Here is a 13,935-nt window from a genome sequence, read left to right as displayed (position 1 = left end):
GGCTAGCTTCCACCAAAACCATCCTTGGGTGGTTGATTTATATTTTTTAAACTTTGTATGTGAAACCAAAGGCGGGAAATATAAATATATATATTTTCATGCTAAGTTATACGTAATGTTCTTGAACTAATATAATATATACTCAATCTTACAAAGGAAATATATTAACATACATACATTTATTAATTTCTTTAACTCGATTCTCCCTTGTTTGCAAGTAGAATCGTGTATAATTATAAGAACCAAAAGTCATAATATCGTCAAGAGGATTGTAACTTAACCGGTTAGTACTCTAGTGTTTCTGCAGGAGACATCAGGGGTACTCTACTATCGAATTATCAATAGCAAAAATTATAATGTGATCAACACTTAAAATTAGAATCAATACTTCGACACAGGTTTTCAGATTTTCACTTAGATTGCTCAAGACAAGAGATGTACCACATGTGTAGGATAATTCCAACAGATATAATTATGTTTTCTTATGACATAATTATGTTTTTTTTTTATAATTCATTGATTCTCATAAAAAATAAATTGATCAATCAAAATTTAAAATTCTTAAAAATCTAATACTATACAACCTTAAAGTGGTTGAAAATCAAGTCTACAAATCCTAATATCCCAAATGTATCAAAAACAAATCAAGCCAAAATCAAGAAAACCTAAAATCTAAAAGCCCAAGTCAATCATAGTGCCAAAATTTACTCTTCAGCTATTTCTTTGATTTTTTTTTTTTTTTTTAATAAGAATGCTTATCAAATCAACATGCATGAGAGATGTTTATGAGTTGAGATAGCTCTTGAAACATACTTTGACTAATTTCAATAGATAATTAATTGATTATATTGAAAAATAAGATGATGAATTGAAATTAAGGTAGGTAACCAATTAGATAATTATGTATAAATTAATTAGATATAAGTAACCAATCACACCTAAAAAAATCAATGATTGGTGACAACTCTAAAAAATAGAAAAACAATGAATGGATTCAAAAACTCACTAAAGCATATACATTATTTAAGTGTCCACAGCTCACACACATTAATTTCACAACGTGACTCGCCTAGAAACCTTTCAAAAGCCCAAGTGTTTTGGAAAGGGACAACCACCGAAATTTGGCGTCGACACCCTGTAATGGTTTTTTCCCTCAAAGAGTTTTCCTAAGGTTTTTCACTTTTGAACATTTTTTTTGAAGTAAAATATTTTCAAACGTAAAATATTTTTAGGCGTTTGGTAAGACAAATAAATTTTTTCAAGCAAACCATCAAAATCAATGGCTCAACACCTAAGCCACTGGTGCTAGAAGTCCGATGACCAAACTACTAGAACTGGCAATCAGAGCGGTGGTTCCAACAACTGAACAACCGAGAATCACTATCGAAGTGGTATCTTTAGTGACCAAATTGCCAACACCGATCAACAAAAAGACGTCTTCAGTTACCTAACCTCCAACACCATTGCAATGTAGTGTCTCTAGCCACTAAACCTTCAGCACTGGTCACTAGAGTAGAGTTTTCGAACGTCGAACCACTAGCACCAGTTGTCAGAGCAGAGTCTTCGAACACTAGACCGCTAGCACCGGTTGTAGAGCAAAGTCACTGGACACTAGACCAATGGCACAGGTCACCGGAGCGGAGTCTCTGGACACTAGAACGTTGTCATTTGTCATCAAAGCAATGTCTCCAGCCAATGTCCCCAGTCACCAGAGCAGTGTTTTTGGCCACCAAATTGGTGACCTAGCGACCAGATGGGAGAGGGGAAGCCATTGTGTGTTATTGGAAAATGTTTTACTAAATTTTCAAGGGTAAAATATTTTACAACTTGTTATAAAGTATTTTACGATTAATATTTTGCAAATTTGAAAATATTTTGCAAGTTTGAAAATATTTTGCAAATTTGACTATATTTTACTTGTAAACCAACACTTGAAAATGAAAAAACGTTTTTCAAAAAATATTTTACAAACCACACACTTAAGCCCAATTGGAAAGGCCCAAAAAGCCAGCCCAATTAGATAATTAGTTAGATACAAAGGGAGAAGCATACAAAATTTTCTGTAGAGATTTTGTAAGAACACTATTGCGAAGTGGTGTAAGAAGTGTTAGGCATTTTTTGAAATTCTAAATTTGGAACTGATTGAGAGACCACACATTTTGGGCATTAGTGGAATTAGAGTGAAGATTGAAAGTGTTCCCAAGTGCTTCTAATCTGAAAAATTTTGAAATTCACCACTCCAAGATACACTCTCTTGTTCTCAAATTCTGAAACTTATATAGTACATGTTAACTTTTATCAATGAAGTAAATCCGTTATTTTTTCGCTGCGTATGTTTTGTATGTGATACAAACATACATATTTCCTTCACTTTGAGACTCACGAATGTCTACCTCCCAGAATAAAATGATTTACAGCACGAAAACGAAGCACACAAAGTCATGCTCTACGAACTAGTTAATGTCTCTTAGGCTGCGTTTGGTTGGGTGTAAAATATATTTCGAGTGTAAAATAATTTCAGGTGAAAATATTTTCAGGAAAGGAAAATATTTTTAGGTGTTTGGTGGCATTTTAAAAAATACTTTGGAAAATATTTTCAAGTGTTTGGTAACATTCTAAAAATGCAAATTTTTTACTGATTTCTCACATTTTCTCAACCATTTTCTCACATTCCAAACAAATTTTATAATAGAACATTACAATCCATCAACTTCTAAACAAACAAAAATCAAATAAAACACCATGGCCAACTCATTCGGTCAAACTGAGAGAGGGAGGTGAGACAGGGAGGAGGAAGAGAGAGATTGGTGGGTCACCGATCTCGCCGGCGCGATCACATGCGTCGATCTTGCCGACGCGAGATCGCGCCTCGATCTCGCCCGGCGCAAGATCGCGCCTCGATCTCGCCCTGTGCGAGCTCGACGGCGGGCCTTTGGGTTGAGGACGGCGTGATCTTGGCTTCACCGGCGTGATCTGACTGATTCGGTGATCTCCCTCTAGCTCTCTCTCTCTCTTTTCTGGTGTGCGTCGTTGCTCTCTCCCTCTCCTTTTCTGTTTTCCAACGGAAAACTCTATTTGAAGGTAAAATAGACATGGAAAATGTTTTACGGGTGGGGAGGGATTATTTTACGATCAATGATACTGATTTTCCGTTTGACCAAAATTTCAGGTGTTGCCAAACACCCGCAAACGCGTAAAACATATTCTGAAAGTGATTTTCTGTCGAACCAAACGCAGCCTTACTTTCTCTTTGACAAAAAATGAAAATGCACAAAAAATTCTCACAAGGAGAGTTTTTCTTCTAAAAAAAATAGTTTTTTTTTTGAATGAGGGACTATGTAAAAATTATACGTTACTAAACAAGCACTCTGATTCAGTAATAATTGTTGTGCACAGACTAACTGACTCAAAAAATTAAAATAATAAAATATTGTTATTTGGACAAGTAGACTCAATTCACATATGCCAAAAGTCTAACCCAATGTCCAACTCATGAGCATATAAACTCATATTATTTCTTTCCTTTCCTATATGGGACTCAGGATTTTTACCACTTTTAATAACATCTTCAAGTGAACATAGAAAACATCAATTTCTTATTCATTCCATACTATTTTTCCAACAATCCCCCACATGAATAAAAATTGATAAACACAATGCAAATGATAATGCAGAAATAGAGAGAGTAGAAGAAAAGTTACTGTATTGGGAAAACTAGCTTCTGGCTTTGAACTTTCCTTTGTGAAAGACTATCAGATATACTAGCTAATTAGTGAACATGATGTCTTGAACTGTTCAGCCATTTGTGTATATCAAGACAATAGAATTCACACAACTCATTTTCGAACATATTTCATTTTTATAGTTGTGTTCATTTCGGCCCTAAACATATCCTGGTAAATTCATGAAGTGTTTTAGAGAATTCAGCTTTAAAACTCTCATAGAAGCGGCCCACTTCACACTCATATAGGTGACTCTTATTAAGAATATCCTGCTATACCCCACTTGGAATTCTAAGATATAAAAATCATTAAAAGCAAAGCTTACCCTAAACATCGCTTACAGACATCACTATTTCTTCATAGAAACGGGCGGGAGATATAATCTCCATAGTGATAAAAACTAGTCTCCACGATTCGGTTGTCCCTTTGAACCTAGATCTTGGGATCTCTAGACAGCTAGGTTGGGTTGTCATCCCAGAGACTTTTATGTCATAGGCTTTAACCTCATTCCCCTCGATGAGCAGTTTACTTGCTCTCTACTCAAACCTTTGGCTAATGGATCCGCTATATTCTCTTTCAACTTTATGAAGTCAATGGAAATAATTCCATTAAAGAAAAACTACTTCACGGTATGTCTTCGACGTATATGTCGAGACTTACCGTTGTACCTATGACTTTATGCCTTACCAATAGCTGATTTACTATCACAATGTATACAAACAGAAGGCACAGATTTCATCCACATTGGCATATCCTCCAGGAAATGTCGAAGCCATTCTGCTTCTTCTCCTACTTTATCCAATGCGATAAATTTTGATTCTATTGTGAATCTAGCAATGCATGTTTGTTTAGAAGACTTCCAAGATATCGCTACACCACCAAGTGTAAAGACATATCCACTCGTGGATTTAGTATCTTTTGTGTCAGATATCCAATTAGCATCACTATACCCTTCTAGTACAGCTAGATACTAAGTGTAGTGCAACCCATAGTTTATGGTGTATTTCAAATACCTCAAAACCCTAACTAATGCCTTCTAGTGGTCCTCCCCTGGATTACTTGTGTATCTACTCAACTTGCTGATAGAATACACTATGTTCGGTCTAGTGTAGTTCATTATATACATAAAACTGTCTATTATTCCCGAATACTCCAATTGTGATATGTCTTGCCCTTTATTCTTAGTTAAATGTAAAGTTACATCTATAGATATTCTCACTGGATTGTCATTATATTTCTTAAATTTCTCAAGAACTTTCTTAACATAATGTGATTGAGATAAGACAAGTCCATTAGATTTTCTAGAAATCTTCATTCCTAGTATCACATCTGTAACACCTAAATCTTTCATGTCGAACTCACTAGTCAACATTCTCTTGGTAGATATCATTATTGCTACCTATAATGAGCATATCATCAACATAGAGACACACAATGACATAGCCATTTGTAGTATCTTTAATATACACACATTTGTCACACTCATTGATTCTAAACCCATTTGACATCATTGCATTGTCAAATTTCTCATGCCATTGCTTTGGAGCTTGCTTTAATCCATAAAGAGATTTAACAACCCTGTACACTTTCTTTTCTTGACCAGGAACAATGAACCCCTCTGATTGTTTAATATAAATCTCCTCATTTTATTCACCATTCAAGAATGTTGTTTTTACATCCATTTGATGTATCTCTAGGTTATGCAATTGCAATAGCTATCAACATCCAAATGGATGTTATTCTTGTAACAGGTGAATATGTGTCAAAATAATCTACACCTTCCTTTTGTTTGTAACCTTTTACAACAAGCCTTACCTTATTCTTGTCAATAGACCCATCAGCCTTTAATTTTCTCTTGAATATCCATTTATATTGTAGAGGTTTACAACCTGGTGGAAGATCCACTAGTTCCCATGTATGATTTTGAAGGATGGATTCAATCTCACTATTGACAGTTTCTTTCCTGAAAAACACCTCAGGTGTAGAGATAGCTTCCTTGAAGCTTTGAGGTTCATCTTCTAACATATAAGTTAGAAAATCCAGGCCAAACTATTTTGACGTTTTAGCCCTCTTACTACGTCTAGGCTCAACCTCATTCCTCTCTTCCATCAACTCTTGATCATGAGAGGTACTAGATGTAGACTCAAAATTTCTCTTAAGATGACTTGATACTTGTGTGGATTTGTAAGGAAATATTTCTTCAAAAAATACTGCATTCCTTGATTCAATAATGGTATTCACATTCATGTTAGGAACATCAGATTTATGAATTAGAAACCAATATGCACTGCTATTATAAGCATAACCAATGAAAACACAACTCACTAATTTTGATCCTGTCTTTATCCTTTTAGGAATAGGGACGGCCACCTTTGCCAAACACCCCCACACCTTTAAGAATTGATAGGAAGACTTTTTACCTTTCCATAATTCATATGGCATCTTTTTGGTTTTCTTTCTAGGCAATTTATTAAGAATATATTTGGTGGCAAGAATAGCTTCCCCCCACAAGTTTTGTGGTAAACCAGAACTTATAAACATTGCATTCATCATTTCTTTTAAGGTTCTATTCTTCCTTTCAGCAACTTTATTTTGCTGAGGTGAATAAGGTGCAGTGGTTTGATAAACAATACCATGCTGTAAACAGAACTCACCAAAAGGTGATTCATATTCCCCACCTCTATCACTCCTTTGAACCTAAATTTTTTTGTTGAGTTGATTCTCAACCTTATTCTTATATTGCATGAATGCCTCAATTACCTCATCCTTGCTCCTTAGCAAGTATACATAACAGTATCTAGTGCAATTATCTATGAAAGTGATGAAATATTTCTTACCACCTCTAGTTTGTACAAATTTCATGTCACATACATCACTATGTATTAAATCTAGAGGTTCAGTGCTTCTTTCAACTGTTTAAAAAGATGCTCTAGCCACCCTAGCTTCCACACAAGTTTCACATTTACAATCAAAATCAATTTCAAATTTAGGCAATAAATTTAAATTGATTAGTCTATGTAAAGTATGATAATTAACATGACCCAATCTACCATGTCATACATTAGATGACTCAAGTATGTAACTAGAAGATACGCCCTTATTATTATTAATAACGGTCATTACATTCATCTTAAACATGTCATTTCTCAAATATCCTTTGACCACATACAATCCACTCTTAAAGAGTGAAAATTTATTAAACTCAAAAACCAACTTAAAACCATTTTTGCTTAACAATGAGCCAAATACAAGGTTCTTTTGAATTTCTGGCACATGCAATATATCTTTCAAAGTAAGAAACTTGTCCGTAATCATTTTGAGCGCAACCTTTCCAATTCCTTCAATCTTAGAGGTTGAGGAATTTCCCATGAACATTTTTCTTCCATTACCCACAAGATTGTATGTAGAAAGCATTTTCTTTTCTAAATATACATGGCGAGTAGCCCCAGTGTCCACTCACCATACCTTGGTATTTCCTCCTACCAAGTTCACTTCAGAAATCACAGCAGAAAGGTTCATGTTGGTTTGAGCCACAACTGGATTCACAATAATTTTTTTTGACATTTGTATTCAACAAAATTCAAACAAATTGAATCCTCAAAACCAACCAAGTTTAAGAAATCACTATAAAAATTAACTTCCAAATGTTACTGTGCATAAAGGAAAGTCAAGCCAACTATTATTATTATTATTATTATTATTACACCGAATTGTAGAAATAAAGTAGCACAGTACACATAAACTAAACAATAGAATCTCAAAAACCCAGCCAAGCAATAAACCCAAAGAGACAAAATAAGCCTAATATCATATAATATATTATAAGCCAACTATATTTCATCCTCTTTACCCATATTTGTTCATCCTATGTATGGACTTCCTTGGTCAACTCATTGAAGAGAAATGCCATGAGAACCTTTGGCAGCCAGTCAAGGCCTCTCAAAATGGCCCGACTTTCTCCCATTTGCTCTTTGCGGATGACTTGGTATTCTTTGCTAGAGTGGATTATATAAACTACTCAGTCATTAGGGATGTTCTTGATGACTTTTGTAGCATCTCGAGGCAAACGGTTAGTGAAGCTAAATCAAGAGTTTGTTTTTCGCCCAATGTTGATAGGGATACAAGGGAATCACTTTGTGACATTCTTGGCTTTGCTTCCACTCCTAACCTTGGGAAATACCCAAGAATCCCCATTAAGCAACTTGATTCCTCCTCCCAAGACTTTAACTCTATCTTCGATAGAGTTAAAAACAAATTAGCAGGTTGGAAAGCTAATATGTTGTCTTTGGCTGGTCAGTCTATGTTAATTCAAGCCTCTTTAGCCACAATTCCAGCCTATGTAATTCAGTGTACCTATTTTCCGGGAAGAATTCTTGAGGGGATAGACCGGGTGAACCATAATTTTCTGTGGGGCACTTCAGATTCTGTCAAGAAGATTCATTGGGTGGGTTGGCAAAAGGTTACAAAACCAAAAGATGAAGGTGGGCTTGGTCTATAAACAACGAAGGGAAGGAATGTTTCCTTGCTTGCAAAGCTTAATTGGAGACTTTCTACTGAAAAGGAATCTTTATGGGCCAAAGTTTTAAGACATAAGTACTGCAGCTATTGGAGAGAAAGGGCTACGAATGCTGATAGACTCCCATGCTCACAGATTTGGGCAGCAATTAAGAGAGGAAGAGAAGTTTGTTCTAAGGGCAGCATGTGGATGGTTAGTAAAGACAGCAACTTGAATTTTTAGCTAGGAAATTGGACAAAAAGAGGCCCCATACGCCACCTGATACACAACCCTCTAACTATGGAAGCATCACATTGGGAAGTCAAGGATGTTGTGACGAACACGGGCTGGGATTGGGAAAAAATCCCTTTTGACCTTCCTACTGATATCAAGCTATTAATCCAAGCCACACCTGTTTCATTAACAAAGAGAGGAAGTGATAGACTGGAATGGATGGAAAATCCAAAGGCCAATTTTGATCTGAAGAGTGCCTACAATATTGCAGTGGGTTCTAGCTCTAGCCACGCCTTTACAACTAAGTGGATATGGAAGGCAAAAACTCTACCTCGAATTAAAACCTTCTTGTGGACATGTTCACATGAAAGTATTGGGGTGAAGCACTACCTTATGCGAAAAGGGGTGATTGATGATGACCTTTGCCCTGTGTGTCGAAGAGAACCAGAAACGGTGCTGCATGCACTTAGAGACTGCTTTCGAGCTAAGGCCATTTGGATCCAGCTGGGAGTTAAGCTAACAAATTCAGGCTTTTGGGTGACTAATCTACAAGATTGGCTAAATGTCAATGGGAATACTAGGACCAGCTATGTTGCTGGGAAGCCCCCTTGGAATGTGGTTTACTCTTTTGCAGTTTGGAATATATGGAAGAGCAGGAACAATGTTGTCTTTAACAGGAAAAGCCAAAACCCAAAGCTGGCTGCAGAGATTATTCACCAAGCAATGGAGTTTTTATACTGTGTAGCTTCTCCTAGACGTCCAACTTGAAGTGTAATCAAGAGAGTTCGTTGGGAGAGGCCTCCAGAAGGATGGTGCAAATTAAACACCGATGGAGCTGTCTCGGCCAAGCTAGGTATAGCAAGTTGTGGTGATCTTGTCAAGGATGAGTATGGTGGGTGGATCGCAGGCTTCTCTAGGTGCATTGGGATAACTTCCAGCTTTGTCGCTGAGCTTTAGGGATTGAGGGAAGGGCTGCTACTCTGTAGCAATCTTGACATATCCTTTCTTATCGTCGAGTTAGATGCAAAAGCCGTTGTAGATGCTATCTAAAATAGCCAATATGATAACAAAATAATCTTCCCTATTTTCGACGATTGCGGACAGCTGATCTCAAGATTTAGCCGGATCAAATTCAACCACTGCTATCGCCAATCAAACCGTTGTGCTGATGTTTTAGCTAAGATGGCTGCTGTTGCTAACCAAAGTTTAGCTTCCATTTATTTTGAAAGTCCACCTGTGGACGTAGGATGTGTTTTTAAGGTAGACCTCAATAATATGTTCTTGAACAGGCTCTGTCCTGATTCTAATGTAGCTTCTTAGTTTTAATGCATCGTCGTTTAACCAAAAACAAAATTTCAAACCCAAACAATGTAGGAACAATTCGCACAGACCAGCAAATCCAAATATATAGATCAAAGCCAATCAAACAAGGATTCATATAAGAAAAAAAGGCCCTAATAAAATAATATAAAAAGGAAGAAGGAAAGATCAACTAACAACCATGTATACAACAATCTCAATCAAGCACGTAACCGACATTATCAAAAGATCAAAGTTCACGATAAACACAAAATCAATTTTCTAAGTTTTGCTTAATGTATCTACTGTTACTAATTTGCATTTTTTCAACAAACACAAATTCCTTTCACCGTTGAATCACAAAAATAAATTAAAATATATTTTAAATCTGCTTTAAAACTGTTGGATATATTTCAACAATTTACTTTTGTGATAAGAATAAAAGCAATAACACAAATAGATGTGATAGGTAAAAGCAATAAACAAATACTGAATATATATAAAGAGAAATCTACAAATAATTAAAAACTCACAAACCAAATGCGTGAAGAATGAACAATTCAGATCAAGTCTTGTGTTTGACACAATCTCCTTAAAGCAGATTTCGCCCCTCACACAATCACTGTGGTGTTTTGAGACTCACGGACATCTGCCTCCCAAGATAAAATGATATACAACACGAAAACGAAGCACACAAGGTCGTGTTCTGTGAATTACTCAATGTCTCTTACTTTCTCTTTGACACAAAATGAAAATGCACAAAAAATTCTCATAGGAAGAGTTTTTCTTCTAAAAAATAATTATACGTTACTGAACAGATACTGTGATTCAGTAATAACTGCTATGCACAGACTAACTGACTCAAAAAAAATTAAAACAATAAAATATTATTATTTGGACAAGTAGGCCCAGTCCACATATGCCAAAAACCCAATCCAATGTCCAACTCATAAGCATATAAACTCATATATTATTTTTTTTCTTTTCCTATGTGGGACTCAAGATTTTTACCACTTTAATAACATCTTCAAATGAACATAGAAAATATCAATTTCTTATTCACTCTATGCTATTTTCCCAACAAAACTTTGTCCAACTTTACAACCATTTTTCAATAATGTGAAAGAATCTGTCTTGAAACTCTAGTCGACGAATCTAATAGAGCAATCGATCGATTGCTTTCAAGACTGTAATGAAAATTCGATTAATTCAAACTTGTCATAAGATTTTTGCATGTCGATCTTTATTCCCATCATTCCTTTTTTAAGCTTCCTTTCTTTAAAACCGTGCAAAATTTCTTGTACAATCATACCATTTTCAGAGATACAATCATGCCATTCTCATAAAAACGTAATATTAGGACAAAGCCAAAACACTTGTATGGTTAACAATAACCACCAAAAAGAAAAGAAAAGAAAAAGGTACCATTTGAAATGCCTTTACTTAAATTCATGTCAGCCACATAGTGATACTCATATAATCCATTATATCTGTGCTCTAACAAGCACATGCCTCAGATAAGTTGCAATAGAAAGGGCCCATTTCCGTGTTAGAAATACATAATTACAGCTACCAACTAAAAAGAGGTTCATCAAACAACAGGGTCAACGTATCTGAATTAATTAGATGTCGGACGCTAGATTCTCAAAAAAATAAAAACAACAGGATCAACGTATATCTGAATTAATTAGATGTCGGACGCTAAATAGTTGCCTCTTTTGTCTATTAGAGCACTTGCAGCAGTGGAGCTAAATAGCTATATAGCTATTTTAGCTCTATCAAAACACCAAAAAGAAGCATGCAGCAGTGGAGCTAAATCTATATTTTTTTAACTCATTGCTACAGTACACATCTATAGATAGATGTGCACTATTCATGAGAGCTAAAAAAAAATTAATTTTTTATTTTGTGTTCACATTACTTTTTTATTGTGGTGTTTTTATTGTAGTGAGATATATTATTTTATTGTGGTAGATATATTATTTTATTGTGATGTTTATATTATTTTATTGTGTTGAAAGCTAAAATAGATCCACTGCTGCAACATGTGTGTAGGTAAAATAGATAAAGTAATTTTTGGTGGAGCTAAATTGCTAAATTTTTAGCTCCACTGCTGTGGATGCTCTTATGATATACGTACCGCACCCTCTTTTGTCTAAGATTGTGATGGCTTTGTAGAACCATTATACTTGGTTGAGTTCATATATTCAACTACATACTCTTTAACTTAAAGAGTATATAGTTGAATATATGAACTCAACCAAGTTTGTAATCAACAGAGTACTCTGTTGATTACAAATTTGAATATCGAAGGTTTTGTACCCTCGCTACAACATACAAGGCCTTAATATTTCTGTTAAAAACACTTTTAGATGCTAATTGAGCTACAAATCTCTTAACTTAATTACAAATTTCATGTGCTATTCCCACAAAGAAAATATTTAAAATATACTGCGTAGTACATGCAACATCAATTAATGCTCAAACAAGTTATAAGAAAAAAAAACTAATATTAAAAGGAAATGGGGTGGTAATTATATGCTAATATATCTATCACTAGAGATTAATATTAGTGCTGGATAGGATATTATGAGAATGACGGAAAATCACATATTGAATTTTTTATTGCCTCCCATTCGATTGTGCCCTATTAATTAATATTTGGAATATACGCAGGCTTCAATGTTGCATCTTTACAAAGTTGCATGAATTTTCAAATTTCATAGGAGGTGAGCGACACTCGTGAGTCACAACAAGCACTTTTGTTTGCATTCTCTGTAACACCTTTTCCTATTGAGCTTTCCTCATTTAATTAAACAAATCAAGGCCAAATGGCAAAATACCCTTTTCGCTCAAAAATTCCAGGAAAATGTCTCTATTCTGAAACTATTTAAAGATATGCCCCTGTTTTAAAACTCGATTTTTTAAAAATCGAGTTTCAATGAAAAACTCGATTTAACCAAAATTGAGTTACATGCAAAAACTTACATGGAACTCGAGTTTGATGTAAGTTTTTGCAAGTTTTTTACCTATAACTTGATTTTCAAAAAATAGAGTTTTTCATTAAAACTCAATTTTAAAAAAATCAAGTTTAAAACAGGAGCATATCCCTAAATAGTTTCAGAACAAGGATATTTTGCTACTTGTTTTAGGCGAAAGGGGTATTTTGCTATTTTGACCAACAGATCAAAGTACTTCAGTTACTTTAGACCTTTTTTAGTCTCCCTTTTCTGTCAAGTTTATTATTTGTGACAAAAGTTGCCCCGGACCCATTTCACTTTTTCTTTCATTGGCTTACCATTATGAGAGATTATTAATGATTTGAGATTAAATTAATCTTTTTAACTTAATTTGTTAAAAACTTTATTTTTTTTTGTATATTTAAATATATATTTGTAGTTAATTACCATTAAGTTGTATTTTTTATGCAACTTTGTTGTGTTTATTTCATGTCAATTTAATTGTATTTTTATATTGAACTTTCTAGTATTTGTGGGCTTAACTTTGTAATTGGGTTGAGCTTAGAAGTCAGTTGAAATCTTTACCTACAAAATTGGGTAGATTTCTTTGACTAAGATTATAAAGAAACCTTTGGATTATAATGATTAAATTGAGTCTCAATCATGACTTAAACAAGAGTTTCATGAGAGATATGAAGTGGATTCAAAACTCATAACTAGCTAGTATCTTGGATACCATCCACAAATAATTTCATTATCTCTATAATGTGTGGCACAAGAGGACTATTCATACTCAAGAGAATAGTAAGATGCTTGAAAAATGTTGGACAACTAAGTTAGAAAAAATAATTACAATAAAAATAATTTTTTGTAATTTTCGTTGTATATTCATAATACAATTTACCTTTATACTATATTTGGTATGACAATTAAATTTTAGTTTGATATTTATATATTTTATTACATATATTAATTAATATTTTCTAAAGAAATTTTTTACTCTCAATCTTTTCTTTTCAACTTGTCTCCAACACTAAAACCCTTATTCCCTTTTTTCAGTAAGATATTCAGTGCTAACTTTTTTTTTTTTTTGGCCTACTATTTGCTGCTAATTAACTCAACTGTTTAAAAGTGAGAAAAAAAAAAGGTTTTTAAGAAAATTAAATAAGCTAGTTCCACTTTCTCAAAAAAAAAAAAAAGAATAAGCTAGTTCTTTTTCAAATAA

The 13,935-nt window shown here is 34.3% G+C and overlaps 1 protein-coding gene across 1 annotated transcript; it reads left to right on the top strand.

The window, feature by feature from the left end:
• Positions 1-7,593: 7,593 nt before the first annotated feature.
• LOC142643189 (uncharacterized) lies at positions 7,594-8,220 on the top strand. The gene has a single exon (XM_075817733.1). The coding sequence runs from the start codon at positions 7,594-7,596 to the stop codon at positions 8,218-8,220; it is 627 nt and encodes a 208-aa protein (XP_075673848.1).
• Positions 8,221-13,935: the final 5,715 nt, after the last annotated feature.

This window comes from Castanea sativa, chromosome 7 (genome assembly GCF_040712315.1).
Source record: "Castanea sativa cultivar Marrone di Chiusa Pesio chromosome 7, ASM4071231v1".
Lineage (NCBI taxonomy): Eukaryota > Viridiplantae > Streptophyta > Magnoliopsida > Fagales > Fagaceae > Castanea > Castanea sativa.
Note: the sequence above shows the minus strand (reverse complement) of the source record. Positions and strands in the feature narration are given on the sequence as shown.